The following is a 19701-nucleotide window of genomic DNA, read 5'->3' on the forward strand; positions in this document are numbered from 1 at the left end:
GGTGTCTGTCTGATGGTACGGTCCTGTATAGGGGGGTCTGGAACTGTTGGTTAATATTATAGTTTACAGGTAAGATGGATATATAATGCTTTGACCCCCACATTTTTTTACCTCTTTTGAGGAGGGGGGTTGTCTTTCATATTAGCTCTCTTGTTTTGAGGGGGACACATTTACCTCTTCTCACTATCGAGGGGGACATGTCCCCTGAACCCCCCCCCCAGAGATTTGCACTACAACTCATACCTCATTGCACCTTACCCTAAGTTGTACCTCATCCCATTTCTGCATTGTACTGTATATTGTATTGTAACTCAGTTACTCATTTTTCCCCCACTTTGTATTGTATATGTATATTGAACACTTTTGTTTACACTTTGTTTACGTACTTTTGACTTTCTATTTTATACTTTATCTTTTTTTTTATCTAGCACACTCTCGGGAGCAAAACAGAAAAAAGCATTTAATCTAAAAGTATCCTGTATTTTTGTATGACAACTAATAAAGAAAGTTGAACTTGAACCCCGCTAACACAACCCCCCCCCCCCCCCCCCCCCCCCCCCCCCCCCCCCCCGCCGTGTGTCCTGTGTCCCGTGATGCGTCCAGGTGTGAACTCCTGCCTGGGGAGCCCGTGCACCCACATCTGCCTGCTGTCCGCCGTGGGGCCCGCGTTCCGCTCCTGCGCCTGCCCCTCAGGCTGGACCCTGGCCGCGGACCAAGTCACCTGCGCCAGAGGTAGGCACCGCGCCAGCGACCACGGGGGGGGGGGGGACACTCATCACTCCGTTTGATGAAAAAGGAAGTGAGATCAGACGAAAGGCGATACGCGGGGATGTATTCATAACGTGTGTGTGTGTCGACGACGGGTTGCTATATCGGTGACACGACAAAACCTATACAGATTAAGCGGCTCGTTTGTGGATGTTATCCCGGCGCGCGGCTCGACTGTATTTTTAATAAGAGGGGAGACTCTCTCCGGGAGAAAACACAGGACTTATTTTTAGATGAAGCCGCGGCCTTGTCAACGGTATCCCATTTAGGCTCTCTCTTGTAAAATCCTGTTCTGGGGGGATAAATATTATAAGAATCATAAACGCGCGTCTCGGGTTCCATTTAAGACAAGGCACCTTTAATCCCCGGGTCCGCTGAGTCTCCTTTAGGTCAACAGCTTAACCCGTCTCAGGTTCCCGTCGGTCCGAGCAGGAGCCCCCCGTCGTCGTCGTCTGAGTCAAATGATTATCCCAGAATGAAAATACCTGTGGCCCCCGTCCAAGCGTCCATCGATGCTTATCTCTGATGACAGAGCAAACCAGATAGTGGAACAAACTTTCACCGGTCAATCCTCTTTCAAGATAAAAAAATAAAATAAAAAAAAAGCTGGTTTTCCTGGACGGCATGGAAACTAGATCCCTCATTTTCAACACAGGTCACAGACTAAAAGTGACTCTTAGTTCCGATTAAGGCTTAATCTGTTTTAGGGAGCAGGCCTCTCTCTCTCTCTCTCTCTCTCTCTCTCTCTCTCTCCACAGCAGAGTTTCAGTCAGTGTGAGTCTGTGTTGCCACTGGGATCAGTCGGAATCACCTGAAGAGCTCCACTGTCCATATAACAAAACATAAACAGTGTAAACTACAGTATATCATTAACTCTGAATATAATTTTTTTGAACATTTACTCCTGAGTTTAAACACATTTACATTTTGTCATTTAGCTGAACGCTTTTATCCAAAGTGACTTCTTCAACAGTTTTGTACGACAAGTCAGCAGGAAGGGTACGACTCTTACAGCCGAGTAACAATGTTCGCCAAACAGTGTTGAAAACGTGGGTACTGCAGTGTTGAGTGCATAGTAGTAGAGACATAATAGTATAGAATCAGAATCAGAAAGGTCTTTATTGCCAAGTAGTTTTCACATACAAGGAATTAGCTTTAGTCGTTTTCGGACATAGACATAGCGGACATAGACATTAACAGACAGATATAACAATTATATACAAATATATACAATTAGGAGGTGGAGTGAAATAAAAGGAAATATGAACTAAGTTAAACACAATAGAATATAATATAATTATGACATAAAATTAAATATAGGCCTTAAGGCTGTACAACTGTGAATAAAGAGGTTGAATACAATTAAATGGGATATAAACTAGGGATGCTCGATATTGGCTTTTTTACCGATACCGATATTCCGATATTGTCCAACTCTTAATTTCCGATACCGATATCAACCGATATCAACCGATACCGATATATGCAGGGTTTCCCCGTCCAAAAAACTGAATAATTTCAGGTAACTAATAATTTCACTGGATATATATATAACAAATATTGTTATTGTTTTTATTTTTTTAAACCGATACCGATATTTTCCGATATCACATTTTACTGCCGATATCGGCCGATAATATCGGTCGGCCGATAATATCGGACATCCCTAATATAAACTAAATTAAATATAAGCACAATAGAGTAGGAGGAGTGCATGGTAGTATAGGACGGTAAGAAGGTTAGTGTTTTTCCCCCCGGTTTTTATTTATTTATTAAATTTTTCAGATATCAGGGAAAACCCCTCCCACACACTATACACAGACTTGGCTGACAGGTGGACCATGTTCAGTGCTAGGCTCACACTACCAAAATGCAACACTGAACGGCACAGGAAGTCCTTCATTCCAACAGCCATCAGACTTTACAATGCATCACTGTGCCTCACTGCATCACTGAGCACAGAGTGGCAGCTACCATCTTCCTGGACTCAGTTCGAAACAGCACTGTGCAATACTACACCTACTGTAGACCTCAGTATATTTTTACTGTATTTATTTACTGTATATTTTATTCCATTTTTATTCTATTTTACTCTACTCTTATCCTAGGCAACTTGATTTGATTTGTTTTATTATTCTAATTCGTGACCTGTTCTGTCTAAATGTTTAAATGTTGAGCGATTTGCAGTGTCAAATTTCCCACGGGATAATAAAAGTATTTCTATTCTATTCTATTCTATATTGATTGATTGATTAATTAAATAAAAAATTCAATAAATGTCTCTGTCTCTAATAATCCCCCCCCCCCCCCCCCCCCCCACCCCCTGCAGTGGATGACCCGTTCCTGGTGGTGGTGCGTGACAGCATCATCTTTGGGATCTCCCTGAACCCAGAGGACCAGAGTAGCTCCGCCATGGTCCCCGTGGCCGGCCTCCAGAACGGCTACGACGTGGACTTCGACGACAGTGAGCAGACCGTCTACTGGGTGGAGCATCCGGTGAGCGAGGGCACGTTCACACCGACCCTGTTTGGTCCGTTTTTAAGTGAACCATGGTCCCTTTAAATCAATAGTCCGTTTTGTTTGGAGAGGTGTGAACAAACACAAACCAAACTATTGTGAGGACCAAACAACCGAACCATGGTCCAGCAAAGTAGCCACGCGCCACGCGCGTAATGACAGTATCTCTCTCTCTCTCTCTCTCTCTCTCTCTCTCGCTCTCTCTCTCGCTCTCTCTCTCTCTCGCTCTCAACTCAACTACAAATTAGGTTCGCTCATAAAATGGCAGTGTGAACGCAAACCAAAATCAAACAATGTATCATCATTCTCACATTTGGTCCACCAGAAAGTCCGGACTATCCGTGGACTTTCAGATGTGAACACGGCCATGAGACGTCCTACACCTCCGTCTTTCTTTAACCCTTTCACTACCACACTACAGACGGTTAGCCCTTTCACTACCACACTACAGACGGTTAACCCTTTCACTACCACACTACAGAAGGTTAACCTTTCACTACCACACTACAGATGGTTAACCCTTTCACTACCACACTACAGACGGTTAGCCCTTTCATTACCACACTACAGAAGGTTAACTTTCACTACCACACTACAGACGGTTAACCCTTTCACTACCACACTACAGAAGGTTAACCATTTCACTGCCACACTACAGAATGTTAACCCTTTCACTACCACACTACAGACGGTTAACCCTTTCACTACCACACTACAGAAGGTTAACCCTTTCACTGCCACACTACAGCCGGTTAACCCTTTCACTACCACACTACAGACGGTTAGCCCTTTCACTACCACACTACAGACGGTTAACCCTTTCACTACCACACTACAGACGGTTAACCCTTTCACTACCACACTACAGACGGTTAGCCCTTTCACTGCCACACTACAGACGGTTAGCCCTTTCACTACCACACTACAGACGGTTAACCCTTTCACTACCACACTACAGACGGTTAACCCTTTGGTAGTGTGGTAGTGAAAGGGTTAACGATGCGTTAGTGGTGCACGTGGGACGTCGCAGAGTTCTGACCGCTGTGTTCTGATCCGACTCTCCTCCCCTCTCCCAGGGTGAGATCCACAGGGTGAGATCAGACGGCACCAACCGGACGGAGTTCGCCCCTGCTGCCGTCCTGGGTTCCCCCGTCGGCCTGGCGCTGGACTGGATGACCGAGAACCTGTACTATACCAACCCAGCGACGCAGTCCATCGAGGTGAGGAGACGTTTAACCAAAACAACAGGGTTTGAGGCAGCTCTCCCGTGGGCTTTAAACAAGTATTCCTGCTTGCGCCCATTGGCATTACAACCAGTAGAAATAAAGAACTCAAATATAAACGAGTTCCCTTGAATACCTTTTACTGACATCATTACCTGTCAACAAAGTGTCAACAATGTGTCATAACAACAGAGACATAAGTTGTCTGGTGCTTCTTTGTTTGGTCTGCCTGTTTATTTCTTGGCTGGCTGTTTTGTCTTTTCATTTGGCACGAGACTAGGCAATGCAATAATTTAATCTTTACTGTTCGTGTTTGTGCGGTGTGTGCGTGTGTGTGTGTGTGTGTGTGTGTGTGTGTGTGTGTGTGTGTGGGTGCGTGCGTGTGTGTGTGTGTCTTTGTGACGATGCTTGGCCAGGTCTTGAAGCTTAGAGGAGAAGTGCAGTACCGGAAAACTCTAATCACCAATAACGGCTCTCCGACGGGCGCTGGCACTCCAGTTGGCATCGCGGTGGATCCGGCACGCGGGTAAGCCCCATGCAGCACAGCTCTGGCACAGCTCTGGCACAGCCTGCCCGGCCCAACAGCCACTGAGCCCTATCAGCCTCCCCAGGACGCCTTCTGCTCTGCCCCCAGAGAGAGATCAGCTACTAAACACCGCAAGGCAGACTCCAACAACACACAGCAGTGTCCAACACGCTCCCAACAACCCCCAACAGTGTCCAACACACCAAATCTTTTTTTAAATTTTTAAATTTTTTAATACTTTTTTGTATTATTAAAAAAAAATTTGTCTGTCACATATAATTATTTTTTACTTAAATAAAAAAAATTTTTATATATTTTTTTGTATTATATGTTTGTTATCGCTCTCCGTGGGTGGGATGGGGAGGGGCCTAGGAGATAGGAGCGGGACATGGGGGGGGGGGGGGGGGGGGGGGGAGGGAAAGAGGTAGATGTATAATTTGTATAGCTATCTGTACTTTAAATTTTTTGGAAAACGTCCAATAAAGAAAGTTATTAAAAAATATAATTTACAACAGTGTCCGACATGCTCAGATAGTCTACAGCAGTGTCCAACACGCTCGGTTAATCTACACCAGTGTCCAACACGCTCAGATAATCTACAGCAGTGTCCAATACACTCAAATAACTATTTTTCTTCTGTGGCTTTTTAACATATTCTTGTATTGTGACCTTTAGGAAGCTGTACTGGACAGACCAGGGCACAGAGAGTGGCATCCCTGCCAAGGTGGCGTCAGCAGACATGGACGGCTCCAACCTGGCCACCCTCTTCACCAACAACCTCGACCACGTGGAGTTCATCACGCTGGACATCAGAGAGAACAAGCTGTACTGGGCTGTGACGGGCACCGGCATGGTGGGTTCTTCATATAACTACATGTAGCAGGGTGGATTATCCCTGCTTCGTGGGAACGGGTGTGCACAGTCACTGGGTAGCGAGACACAGTAGAACTCTGGCTAGCTGCACCTCCGTCTTTGGGTCTGGAGCGTCAACTGGAGGCTGGCAGTGGGAGTGGATGGGGCCCGGGATTTACGAACCTGGTCCGGTACTCTGGTCTTCCTCTCCCTTCCAGGGCGGTCAGCAGTACTCCCCAACACGCTCTCACTTCCCCCAATTACTCCTCTAGCACCCTCCCACACCTAGTGACTGAATTGTAAATAAAAAACTTGGTTCCCCCCGCAAGCAGTACCATCCCTCGTTGACACTAGAAACCTTACAGTAGGAAAGGGAAGGTTGAATAGGAAGGGATTAATAGTATGTATGTTACCCACACCAAAAGAGTTAATACGGCTCAGGAATGGACACACACACAGAACTCCCATCTAATTCTTTACTGTTATTATACTGGTCAGTTACAATGATTTAATGATAATGACTAAATGGACTGAAGTCCCACTATAATTCCCTTTGTGACCCAACACCTCCTAAATCCGTATTTTATACACCCACCTCTGGGTTAGTATCAGGGGTAATATACTGCAAGGTGTTTGACTCCTCACCCACGTCTGGGTCGCCCTGTATAATATCTCGGTCAGGCTTTAATTATAAGGCAAGAATAATACCTCTCTAGGCTTTACTTGTAATGCAGCAGGTCTGTAACCTCCCCACAGGGAAAGGGTTAATTAGATGGGAAGTATTATTAAACACACACACGTTATCACACTCAAAGAAAATGAAAAGAAATCAAAAGGTGGGCCCACAAATACCTTACAAAAGTCCTATCTTAATGCCGGCATATATTGTTTGGGGTTCCCCTTATGAACTGTAGTAGCAACGTTAACTTCGCCCGCAGGCTGCACCACACTATGTACGGTGTAATAGCTCCGGAGCATAGATGCTCATTTGTACTCATCCAAAATGGCGGCCTCGCCGCGCCACCGTCGTCCGGAAGGCAAGATGGCGTCGAACGCTCTCGGCGGGGTTGGAGCAGAGGGCAGTGTTGGGCTGAGAGCGTGTGCTGGGTGGTAGCGACCTCTGTCGGTCTCTGAAGGCAGCCGGGTGCAGATCTGGTTGTAGACAGCCGGGGCGGACTGGTTGTAGAGTTGGTGCTGGGTCGACACGCGGATCTAACTTGCCCTCACTCACACTGCAGCTAAACTCTGGGTCCCAAACAGCCCTTCTGCTAGACGGGATATATCATAACGCAGGGTGCTCCTAAACACCGGTTCTCTTCGCGCCACGCTGGCGGGGCGCCTCGCTAGAGGGAATAACTTTAACTTAAGCCCAACTCGGCTATACCGTTCTTATTCTAGGATAACTCGTGGTATATCACTAGGGATATTCAGGGAGAAACATGCAAGGCTCCACTACGAGTACATTCATAGGATAACCCGTAATATACTCAGGTTCAATACGGGGCTCTCCAGACACGACCGAACCGGTCCAAGTCCAATGTCGAAGAGGCTGCTTCCTCACACTTCCGTCCACTTCCTTCTCCGTCTCTCACGTACGCTCTCTGCCTGCCACCGCCCCCTGCTGGCGCCGCCAACTAGTCACAAGGAAGAGGCTGATAGAGTAGGGTCCAGTAATCCTGTTCATAATCCATATTCCAGTGAGTAGAACAAGGAGGGGCGAGCATCATTGTTCGAGAGAATATTAGCGGAGACTAATTAGAATGTCTTGGTGCATCAGGGGAGATAGAAAGGCAAGTCAGCACATCTGGATAATAGGTATATTGTCCAGGTTGCTACATACATTAGCACGGTTCACCATTCTGTCAGTCAGTCAGTCAGTCAGTCAGTCAGTCAGTCAGTCAGTCAGTCAGTCAGTCAGTCAGTCAGTGAGTCAGTCAGTCAGTCAGTCAGTCAGTCAGTCAGTCAGTCAGTCAGTCAGTCAGTCAGTCAGTCAGTCAGTCAGTGAGTCAGTCAGTCATTCATTCATTCAGTTAGTCATTAATTCAGTCAGTCAGTCAGTCAGTCATTCATTCAGTTAGTCATTAATTCAGTCAGTCAGTCAGTCAGTCATTCATTCAGTTAGTCATTCATTCAGTCAGTCAGTCAGTCAGTCAGTCAGTCAGTCAGTCAGTCAGTCAGTCATTCATTCAGTTAGTCATTAATTCAGTCAATCAGTCAGTCAGTCAGTCAGTCAGTCAGTCAGTCAGTCAGTCAGTCAGTCAGTCAGTCAGTCAGTCAGTCAGTCAGTCATTCATTCAGTTAGTCATTCATTCAGTCAGTCAGTCAGTCAGTCAGTCATTCATTCAGTTAGTCATTAATTCAGTCAGTCAGTCAGTCAGTCATTCAGTCAGTCAGTCAGTCAGTCAGTCAGTCAGTCATTCATTCAGTTAGTCATTAATTAATTCAGTCAGTCAGTCAGTCAGTCAGTCATTCATTCAGTTAGTCATTAATTCAGTCAGTCAGTCAGTCAGTCAGTCAGTCAGTCAGTCAGTCAGTCAGTCAGTCAGTCAGTCAGTCAGTCATTCATTCAGTTAGTCATTAATTCAGTCAGTCAGTCAGTCAGTCATTCATTCAGTTAGTCATTCATTCAGTCAGTCAGTCAGTCAGTCAGTCAGTCAGTCAGTCAGTCAGTCAGTCAGTCAGTCAGTCAGTCAGTCAGTCAGTCATTCATTCAGTTAGTCATTCATTCAGTCAGTCAGTCAGTCATTAATTCATTCATTCAGTTAGTCATTAATTCAGTCAGTCAGTCAGTCAGTCAGTCAGTCAGTCATTCAGTCAGTCAGTCAGTCAGTCAGTCAGTCAGTCAGTCAGTCAGTCAGTCAGGCAGGCAGTCAGTCAGTCAGTCATTCATTCAGTTAGTCATTCAGTTAGTCATTAAGTCAGTCAGTCAGTCAGTCAGTCAGTCAGTCAGTCATTCATTCAGTTAGTCATTCATTCAGTCAGTCAGTCAGTCATTCATTCAGTTAGTCATTAATTCAGTCAATCAGTCAGTCAGTCAGTCAGTCAGTCAGTCAGTCAGTCATTCATTCAGTTAGTCATTCATTCATTCAGTCAGTCAGTCATTCATTCAGTTAGTCATTAATTCAGTCAGTCAGTCAGTCATTCAGTCAGTCAGTCAGTCAGTCAGTCAGTCAGTCAGTCAGTCAGTCAGTCAGTCAGTCAGTCAGTCAGTCAGTCAGTGAGTCAGTCAGTCAGTCAGTCAGTCAGTCAGTCAGTCAGTCAGTCAGTCAGTCAGTCAGTCAGTCAGTCAGTCAGTCAGTCAGTCAGTCAGTGAGTCAGTCAGTCATTCAATCAGTTAGTCTAGTGGTCCTGCTTGTTCAGTTCCTTAGCGTCTCTCACGTTGACGTCGACGCACTTGAGGTTGACCGTGTTTCGTGTCGTGCAACCCCAACAGATCGAGCGCGGCGACCCCAACGGCAATAACCGCATCACCATAGTAACGGGACTGTCTCACCCCTGGGGAGTGGCTGTCCACCAGGACTACCTCTACTTCACCGACCGGGACTACGAGGTCATCGAGCGCGTGGACAAGGCCACGGGGGCCAACAAGGTGGTGCTGAGGGACAACATCTCCGGACTGAGAGCCCTGAAGGTCCACTATCGAGACAGTGAGTACTGATTGATTGATTGATTGATTGATTGATTGATTGATTGATTGATTGATTGATTGATTGATTGATTGATTGATTGATTGATTGATTGATTGAAAACTTTATTAACAGATTGCAGAATGGGTACAGTACAGTACAGCTCAATACACACAATTGTTAAGGGGATGCAGACCAGAGAAAGACTTTCGTCTCGTTTACATCAGGGTCCCCCATTTTCAATTCATCGTAACATTTATGACATACATGATGACATACAGATAGACAGTACCGTTACTGTTACCCCTGAGAGGGGGGGTGTAAAGGGATAGTTCACCTTTTTTAACTCACAATCCTGTTAGTTCACCCGGTTTATAAGCCCTTATCTCTGTGCAATTAGATTCGATTAGATTAGATTTAAATGTATTGTCATCATGCAGCACAAGTACAGTACAATGAAAATAAGTTTGGCCTCTAACCAGAGTGCAAATGTAACAGTAAAGTGTAATAGTAATAAACAATGTACAGGTGATTAAACTGTTTACTGAGTAATGGTGCTAATCAGATGTATGTACAGAGTTGTAGTATTAATATGAACAGTGATACAGGTATAAAGACACTATGGTAGTAAGTCATACTGGCCAGCAGTGTAATTTGTAAGAGTAGGTAAGGGATATGTACAGATATAGATATAGTATCTACAGATTATATGCAGATGTGGATAGATATATATATATACGGTAAGAATAAATATATATATACGGTATATGCAGTTATATGGGTTATATGCAGGCGTATAAGTATCTCTGTGCAGTAAGCAATGCTAGTGCAAGTCGACGGGACTAAGATCACACTGAAATCACACGCAATGCATCCCAAAGTGTTGTATAACCGTTTCCCCCATAACGGTTTACCTGAGGCGTGACACTTAGCAAGAGCTCTGTCCAATCTGTCATGCTTTGCATCTGTGACACACTGGGACCTTTTGTTCTGGACTTATCGTCTTGCAGTGTCGTTATGAAAACAAAATCCAACTTCTGCTTCCACCATCTCAATAATAACAAAGACCACTGGTCCAAAAAAAATCTATTTAAACTGTCATCAGTGACAGATCAGATAGTTCCACCCATTGTGAACCCAGTTCCACCCATTATGGTCCAGTTCCACCCTTTGTGAACCCAGTTCCACCCTTTGTGATCCAGTCCCCCCCCCCCATGCCTTACAGTGGGCTTGTTGTCGTGTCAGTTTGTAACCCATTCCTCTATTTAAGAAGAAGAAGAAGTCTTTAATCAGCATGCAGTGACACACACATGCAATGGGCGGCACACACAAGAACACACGCATGGAATTTTTTGGGTCGCCGATGAAATAGAGTCTCTACGCTTGACCCATCCCGTCATCCTTCCCCCCCAAGGGCAGCCGGGAGCAGATAGATAACGTCACAGTGACCAATCGCAGCCACTCTTATTGTCTGGGACCAAATACGGCCACGCCCCATTCCCAATAAAAAGTGGGAATCTCTAGAATGGGTTTCGGGCGACGCTGTATACGGAAGTGACTCTAAAGGTGACAAGAGACTTCCCAACATCCTTAGCACAGGTCACAGGTCACTGGGATGTGTCTATTTTTCGACGTGATCTGAACAGCGGTAAACTATTACTGCGGTGTCAGTATAGCGACCGCGAATGGTAAACTAATTATCTTAACAAAAGTGCGCTGGTAGCGTTACATATGTTGTCTAAAGGGGGACATTTGGTACAATTTAAGATTTTAATGATAATCGGCATATAAAGGACACCATAAAGCATTGTTAATTTGTTAGAAACCTCAATGAAAATGGTAATATTCGCTATTGTTATGAAAATGTGATAGAATCCTATAAAAATGTGGACGCATTTGGTCTACGTTCCGTTAGAGGCTGCGGCGTGGGGCCACGCCCCGAGGACCAATCCAAGTGCTCCTGTCCGTCTTTGTCAGGGATCTGTTGTGCATGTTTTTCCATTGGGTTTATCTTATCGGGAGGGGAAACCCTTGCGAGCACAGGGGGAGAACATGCAAACTCCACACAGAGGGGCCTGGGAGATACCCCACCTGGGTACCTGGGTACCTGGGTACCTGGCAACACGGAAACCTGGTCCCCAAGCGGGAATCGAACCCTGGACCTTCTAGCTGTGAGGCGACAGTGTTAACCACCGTGCCGCCGATTTGACTCCATCTATTATGCATATAACTCTGTATGATAGCATGTACAATAATGCTGTATATACCGTATATATATATATTAGTGCTGTCAATCGATAACAAATATTTAATCGTGATTAATCGCATGATTGTCCATAATTAACTCGCGATTAATCGCAAATTAATCACATTATTTTTTTATTTTTTTTATCTACCTTAAACGGATCTTTTTCAAGTTCCAAGTTGTAATACTCTTATCAACATGAGAGTCAACAAATGCTTGCTTTATGCAGCCATTTAACACAAAAGGATGACCCTCATGCATTGCAAATTTGCATCAAATTCAAAACAGAGTGATGCACAAAATAACTTAAAAGAAAATAATAATAAAAAACAATGAATAAAGTGTACATGAAATAATAGGGTAAAGAAAACGTTACAGTAGGAACTTGTTACATTCACCCACACAAGGGCTGAGTAATCACACACCCCACCTCTCTCTCTCACACACACTCTCCCAGCTCTCTTTCTCTCTTGCCCCTTCCTCATCTCTCTCACCCCCCTCGCTCTCTATATATATCACACACACACACACACACACACACACACACACACACACACACACACACACACACACACACTTCAGAAACAAACATAGTATCAATGAGGGCATCAATAATACACGTGAGTGAAGTCTAGTAAAACAATTTTTTTTTGTAATCTTAAAAGTTAATTGTGAGTTACAAAAAATAGTGGCGTTACAGTTGTTGTGAAGGGCCAGATTAAAGTTGAGAATCTACATTTATTGTTTTATATACTTTGTATATTATTTATATATACACGGTATATCCCTTTAAGCCTGCGTTCAAACCATAGTAATATTCACTTTCCTTATGAATAATGCCCCCCTGATGGCGGCGCCAGGCAGTCTCGCACTCAGACAGGTGCAATGGGCGAGTTTGGGGCAAGTCGGGACATGCCCTTGGCAGTGTATTGATTCAGGACCAAGCGGTTAGGTTTGGGACTAGAAAACCACTCAAGTATATATGCTGGCGCAGGTGCGCACAGCAGCAGTTCGTCTAAAGCAGCAGTGTGACAAGTTCGGTAACAGTAAAGTGAGCAGCAGTGCGTCTAACAGAGCGTGGAGAACCACGTGCGAAGGGAATAGTAAAGTGTCAGAGTTTAATGCAGTAACATCAAGTTCGACATAATCTAATGTGAAGTAAATAGTCGTTCATTTATTGTATATCGTGCAACCACAGTTCGTTCGTGTGTAGCATTGGACATGTGCAGAGGAGAACCAGCGTCGGCGATTGCAGAACCATTACTGGTTGGATTATATTGATTTGGAACGTGTTACCCGGAGAAGAGCCGCGTTGATTTCCACTATCGTTTGGGATTCAACCTCGTGAGGATTACAACTCGGGCTGGCCTCGTGGACGGAGGCTGGCTGGCTGTCATCATTGCTATCGAGCATTTGGATTACAGTTATTGCTTTTGCTGCTGATCGTTGGATTTACAAGGACCGACTCCTGTACGTGGAGTCTCTTTATTCTTCATTGAATCAGACTGAGTATCCGAACATTCCTCTACCCTCTAGGCCTTACAGCCCCGGAGGGAACCCATTGTCTCCAGGCGGTACCAGCATTGCCTTCTATAGTTGCTATTATACGACCGGTGGCATCAACTTAGACCCATCGTAGGATTCCTGCTATTCCCAGTGACTCATGCTACTGACTGACTTTATTCATATTCTTCGCCATACAAGCGCGACCCTCATTCTCATTCTGTAACCTAATGTTGCATAATAATAAAATACCCTCAAATACTATTTCTTTGTCAATGCCGTGTTCTTGTGAGTGTTCACCATCTATATTCGATGTACTGTCTGGCCAGTAATTAAAGTACATACCTAGCAGTGGTTTAATCTATCACAATCTTTAATACAGTCAGGGTTTTGTAACCCCTCAGTTACAATTGGTCCTTCGAGCCGGAGGGTATCAGTGATATTTAATATAATATTAATATTAACATGGCCAGCGGTGAACACTCTCAAAACGGCTCCCCCAAGCTAGAACGCCCGCAGCGCAAACGTCAGCCACCTCCATATCTAGAGGACTTCGCTTTCGTTTTACCCCCTACCTAGCTTATCTAAACGGACGTTAAATACGGATAAAACGGATAGTTTAAGCATGCCCACTCCTATCGACTTGGCGGCCCTGCCAGTAGAGACCCCAGAAAGTTCAAACGAAACTGACTTAGCTCACGGGGGGGGACCAAGCGGGACATGACGTGACTATACCTCCAGACAGCGTCACCGGGATAGACCCCGGAGCGCTCCAGGATAAAGAAAGCGCTCCAGGGATAGACCCCGGTGCACAACCAACCCAAGAGCGCGTACCCCGAGACAGCCCTCGGCGCGCAACCACGAGAAGAGTACCGCTCTCAAGAGATAGACCTCGGAGCGCGCCAGGAGGACAGGTCTCCCCCAAGCCCTGTCAGCGCCCGATCACCTCCACCAGTGTCATCCCCCAGCGAGGCTGACCAGAGACTGGCGCAAGCCTTGATCGCCACGCTGACAGCTTCAACCGAAAGAGACCGACTCCAGGGTGAGCGCGACCAACTCCAAGCACAAGCCCTTAGTGAGCGCGAACACTCTGCAGCGGAACGAGAGCGCCTCCAGGCGCAAGCACTTAGTGAGCGCGAACACTCTGCAGCGGAACGAGAGCGCCGCCAAGCGCAACAACAGAGTGAGCGCGAACATTCTGCACTACAAAGAGAACGTCTCCAAGCACAACAACAGAACGAGCGCAAGACCATCAGACTGGAAGAGAGGCGCCTCCAGGCTGAAGAAAACATTCAGCGCGACGCCGCCCACGCGCAACACGATGCACAGCGCGACACCGCCAATGCACAGCGCGAGATGGAAAGAGACCGGCTGCAGGCGCAGATGGTGGAGCAACTACTCCAGAGGGTGACCCCTCACTCCTCCACCCGGAGCTCCCGGAGATCATCACGACACGGGTCAAGGGCACCTTCCCCTCCCCGACAAATCTACACGGGACCCAGCCAGCAGGAAGAACCTGCCTACGTCGCCGAGCCCCCTCCGCAACCAGTCTACACGGGACCCAGCCAGGAGGAAGAACCTGCCTACGTCGCCGAGCCCCCTCCCCGACCGGTCTATTCCGGGACCCAGCCAACGGGAAGATCCCACCTACGTCGCCGAGAAACTAACTAGAAGACTCCAGGACCTAGCGGAAGAAGAGGAGGGATATCAAGCCCACCAGCACGAACCCATCTTGGACCAGGAGGCCCAGTACAGCCCCGACCCCAGCCCAGAGCCACTGCGTTACGAACCCCCGACCCAAACCAAGGTTGAGTTTAATACACAGTCAGCACCGAGGAGCAGCACCTGGGGGCCCGGCCTCTGGTACCCACCCAGCACTAACCCACGACCCCACGTACGGGGAGACTCGCCCAGGAGGCCTCTCCCCCTACGCTCATCGGTGTCCCAGCCATCCATGGCATCTTACCTTGGCGCACCGACGTTCCCAGACTTTACGCGCGAGGACAGAGCACAGTACACGGAATTACGCATGTGTTTGGAGACTATGATGTCCGATGTCCACGACGAGTCGTACAAATATGCCATCCTCCTCAAGCATCTCAAGGTGCCCAGAGCGCATAACATAGCGCTGGCACATTCCAACTCAAGCACCCCATACTCCGCAGCTCTGGACGCATATGGGATTACGTGATCCAAGAAATACGAGAGATCGACCGCCTCCCCCCAGCCAAAGACAATAGAGCACTGGATGACCTCTCTATCAAGGTACAATCCCTCGTGGGGATGCTGGGGTCCCAAAAGGAGAAGGGGAGACATGAACTGTATGCAAATTCTAACGTGGAGCGGATACTGGAGAAGCTCCCTCCAGCCCGTCAAGAGCGTTTTCGGCGGCAGAGAGACCACCGTGACCCCAACGGCCCAGAACCATCCCTCCTAGACCTGGCTGATTTCCTAGCCAGGGAGGTCAGCAGTCTACGATTGGACACATTCGTGTGGAGTGACTCTAGCCCTAGAGATGGACCGCGGAGGTTCAATGACAACCGCCGGTCAGTGACCGTGATGCACCAAGCCGAGGCTGAGTCACGGCAGACGAGCCACAACACCCACGTCAAGGAGAAGTGGAAGGCTGTCTGTCAGTACTGTGAAAATGAACATTGGCTGTCTCAATGTGACACCTTCAAGAAGCTGACCGCTGACGAGGTGAGTCAGTGGATCAAAGCGAACCGCCGCTGCTTCCGCTGCGCGCGCAGCCATATGGCAGCTGAGTGCCGCCTAAAGAAAAGATGCAGCAAGTGCGACGGCGCCCACCTGGAGGTCCTGCACGACAGCAACAAGCGTCTGCCAGGACCACAAAGTAGGCCCGTCACGGTGATGTACCAGGCCGAGGCGGTGTCACCACAAACCAGTCCTGGACCCCCCCCCTGGTGTCCTGACTGCTGCAGCAGACACTGGGAGTCACGGTGCTACATACCTAGCAGTGGTTTAATCTATCACAATCTTTAATACAGTCAGGGTTTTGTAACCCCTCAGTTACAACAGTAATAGAATCGGCCGATAACGCGTTAATACCACGTTAACTTTAACAGCCTTAATAACGGTTGTGACAACATCACCTCAAACTTCGATGCCCCGAGTGGGAGTCGAACCCCGGTCTCCCACACCGCGGGCAGCAACACAGACCGCTATACCAAGAGGTGAATTCACTACTTCGCAACGTGTCTATCTGTCTTTGAGGATGTGAGAGTGAGTTTAACCCATAACACCGCTACTCACCCCAGCCCTTCTTGACTGCGCTTCACGATACCATCCGTTACACTCATCCTACTCCACCCAAGGCATCCGTGTCACGGCACCATTGTAACGGTTGTGACAACGTCACCTCAAACTTCCCATGCTCCGAGTGGGAGTCGAACCCCGGTCTCCAACACCGTGGGCAGCAACACAGACCGATATACCAAGAGGTGAATTCACTACTTCACAACGTGTATATTTGTCTTTGAGGATGTGAGAGTGAGTTTAACCCATAGCACCGCTACTCACCCCAGCCCTTCTTGACTGCGCTTCACGATACCATCCGTTACATATATATATTTATTCTTACCTTATATATACACACACACATCTGTCTGTACATACCTGCATATAATCCTTGTTACATATACATACTATATCTATATCTGTACATATCCCTTACCTACTCTTACTAGTTACGCTGCTGGCCAGTATGACTTACTACCATAGTGTCTTTATACCTGTATCACTGTATATATTAATACTACAACTCTGTACATACATCTGATTAGCACTATTACTCAGTAGTACTCATTTATATATGTTATACCCAGTTTAATCACCTGTACATTGTATATTAATGTTGCACTTTACTGTTACATTTGCACTCTGGATGCCTAACTTATTTAGTTTGTACTGTACTTGTGCTGCATGATGACAACACATTTGAATAGGGATGTAACGATGCGACCTCACAGCGATTAATTTCTATTACGATTATTCAGGCAACGATTCAATGCATCATGAAATCTCTTCATTTGACCACGATTCGATTCATTTAAAAAAACATAATTAATTTAGATTAATTTAGATTATAATCGATTCTAACATTTTCAAATCGATGCAGTTGAATCGTCACATTAGAATCGATGCATTTCGTTTAATCGATGCATCGTTACACCCCTACATTTGAATCTAATCTAATCTAATCTGTTATGCCCTGTGTCTCCGCGTCTCCTGTGTCTCTGTGTCTCCTGTGTCTCCTGTGTCTCCTGTGTCTCTTGTGTCTCCTGTGTCTCCTGTGTCTCTTGTGTCTCCTGTGTCTCCTGTGTCTCCTGTGTCTCCTTTTACCCCCTTGTCTCCTGTGTCTCCTGTGTCTCCTGTGTCTCCTGTTACCCCCTTGTCTCCTGTGTCTCCTGTGTCTCCTGTTACCCCCTTGTCTCCTCTGTCTCCTGTGTCTCCTGTGTCTCTCTGTGTCTCCTGTGTCTCCTGTGTCTCCTGTGTCTCCTGTTACCCCCTTGTCTCCTGTGTCTCCTGTGTCTCCTGTTACCCTCTTGTCTCCTCTGTCTCCTGTGTCTCCTGTGTCTCTCTGTGTCTCCTGTGTCTCCTGTGTCTCCTGTGTCTCCCCTGTCTCCTGTGTCTCCTGTGTCTCCTGTGTCTCCCGTGTCTCCTGTGTCTCCTGTGTCTCCTGTGTCTCCTGTGTCTCCTCTGTCTCCTGTGTCTCCTCTGTCTCCTGTGTCTCCTGTGTCTCCTGTGTCTCCTGTGTCTCCCTTGTCTCTCTGTGTCTCCCTTGTCTCTCTGTGTCCCCTGTGTCTCCTGTGTCTCCTGTCTCTCCCCTGTCTCCTGTGTCTCCCTTGTCTCTCTGTGTCTCCTCAAGTTTCTTTAATAGTTGTCATACAGAAGTACAGAATACGTTTATACAAAATGCTTCTTACTGTTACGCTCCAGAGACTGTGCAAGACAAGATAAGTATGAAATAAAATAACATAGTATAGCATGTAAATTAGAAGTAAAAAATGAGGTCACAGTGTTCAGTATAGACATATGTACAATGTTCGATGCAGAATAGACGTAACTGAGTTACCATATAATATACAATACTATGCAGTGTACTAATATACAATACTATATAGTGCAAGGCAGAAATGGGATGAGGTGCAATTTAGGTACAATTTACAGTAGGTGTACGAGTTGTAGTGCAAATCCTTTATCAATAAATATAAAGTGTGTTTGTGTGATCTAAAGTGTGGAGAGTGGGTGCTGCAGTGTGTTGTTTGTTTAAGTGAGTGTGTGCGTGTGGATGTGTGTGCTGTGTGCATTTGATGGTTGTTGCATAGTGTTTATCGTTCGTTTAGCAGCCTGATGGCCTGGGGATAGAAGCTTCTTCTGAGTCTTTCTGTGCTCGCCTTAAGACTCCGGTATCGCTTGCCTGACCGCAGCAGTTCAAAGAGGCAGTTCTTCGGGTGGCTCGAGTCCTTAATAATTCTCTTAGCCTTCCCCCTGCACCGCTTGTTGTAAATGTTCTGGAGGGTGGGAAGCCCCCCTCCAATTGTGCGTTCGGCTGAACGCGTCACTCTTTGTAGTCTGCTACGGTCTTGTGCAGTGCTATTCCCAAACCAGGAGGTGATGTTGCCAGTCAGGATGCTCTCTATTGTACATGAGTAGAAGTTCCTAAGGATCTTCTGACTGACTTGGAACTTCCTTAGGCGCCTGAGGAAGTAGAGGCGTTGTCGTGCCTTCTTCACAACACTGTCAATGTGTGTGGTCCATGTCAAATCCTCGGATATGTGGGCTCCGAGGTACTTGAAACTGTTCACTCTCTCAACCGGTGCCCCGTCGATGCTGAGGGGGCTGTAGTCCTTGACCCCCGACCTCCTGAAGTCCACAATCATCTCTTTTGTTTTGCTGACGTTCAGGGAGAGGCAGTTCTCTATGTCTGTACATACCTGCATATAATCCTTGTTACATATACATACTATATCTATATCTGTACATATCCCTTACCTACTCTTACTAGTTACGCTGCTGGCCAGTATGACTTACTACCATAGTGTCTTTATACCTGTATCACTGTATATATTAATACTACAACTCTGTACATACATCTGATTAGCACTATTACTCAGTAGTACTCATTTATATATGTTATACCCAGTTTAATCACCTGTACATTGTATATTAATGTTGCACTTTACTGTTACATTTGCACTCTGGATGCCTAACTTATTTAGTTTGTACTGTACTTGTGCTGCATGATGACAACACATTTGAATAGGGATGTAACGATGCGACCTCACAGCGATTAATTTCTATTACGATTATTCAGGCAACGATTCAATGCATCATGAAATCTCTTCATTTGACCACGATTCGATTCATTTAAAAAAACATAATTAATTTAGATTAATTTAGATTATAATCGATTCTAAC

The 19701-nt window shown here is 46.3% G+C and overlaps 1 protein-coding gene across 1 annotated transcript in view; it reads left to right on the forward strand.

The window, feature by feature from the left end:
- The window catches only part of lrp2a (low density lipoprotein receptor-related protein 2a), a gene marked incomplete at its 5' end in the record, with an annotated part of 335411 nt that overhangs the window by 147446 nt on the left and 168264 nt on the right, over positions 1 to 19701 (forward strand). Inside the window, 6 exon segments of the mRNA XM_084314359.1 lie at positions 604 to 732; positions 3098 to 3264; positions 4362 to 4505; positions 4925 to 5034; positions 5710 to 5887; positions 9320 to 9533. Coding sequence (XP_084170485.1) covers positions 604 to 732; positions 3098 to 3264; positions 4362 to 4505; positions 4925 to 5034; positions 5710 to 5887; positions 9320 to 9533 — 942 coding nt within the window.

Source organism: Notolepis coatsorum, assembly GCF_963971535.1.
Source record: "Notolepis coatsorum genome assembly, chromosome: 5".
In the NCBI taxonomy this organism is placed as follows: Eukaryota; Metazoa; Chordata; class Actinopteri; order Aulopiformes; family Paralepididae; genus Notolepis; species Notolepis coatsorum.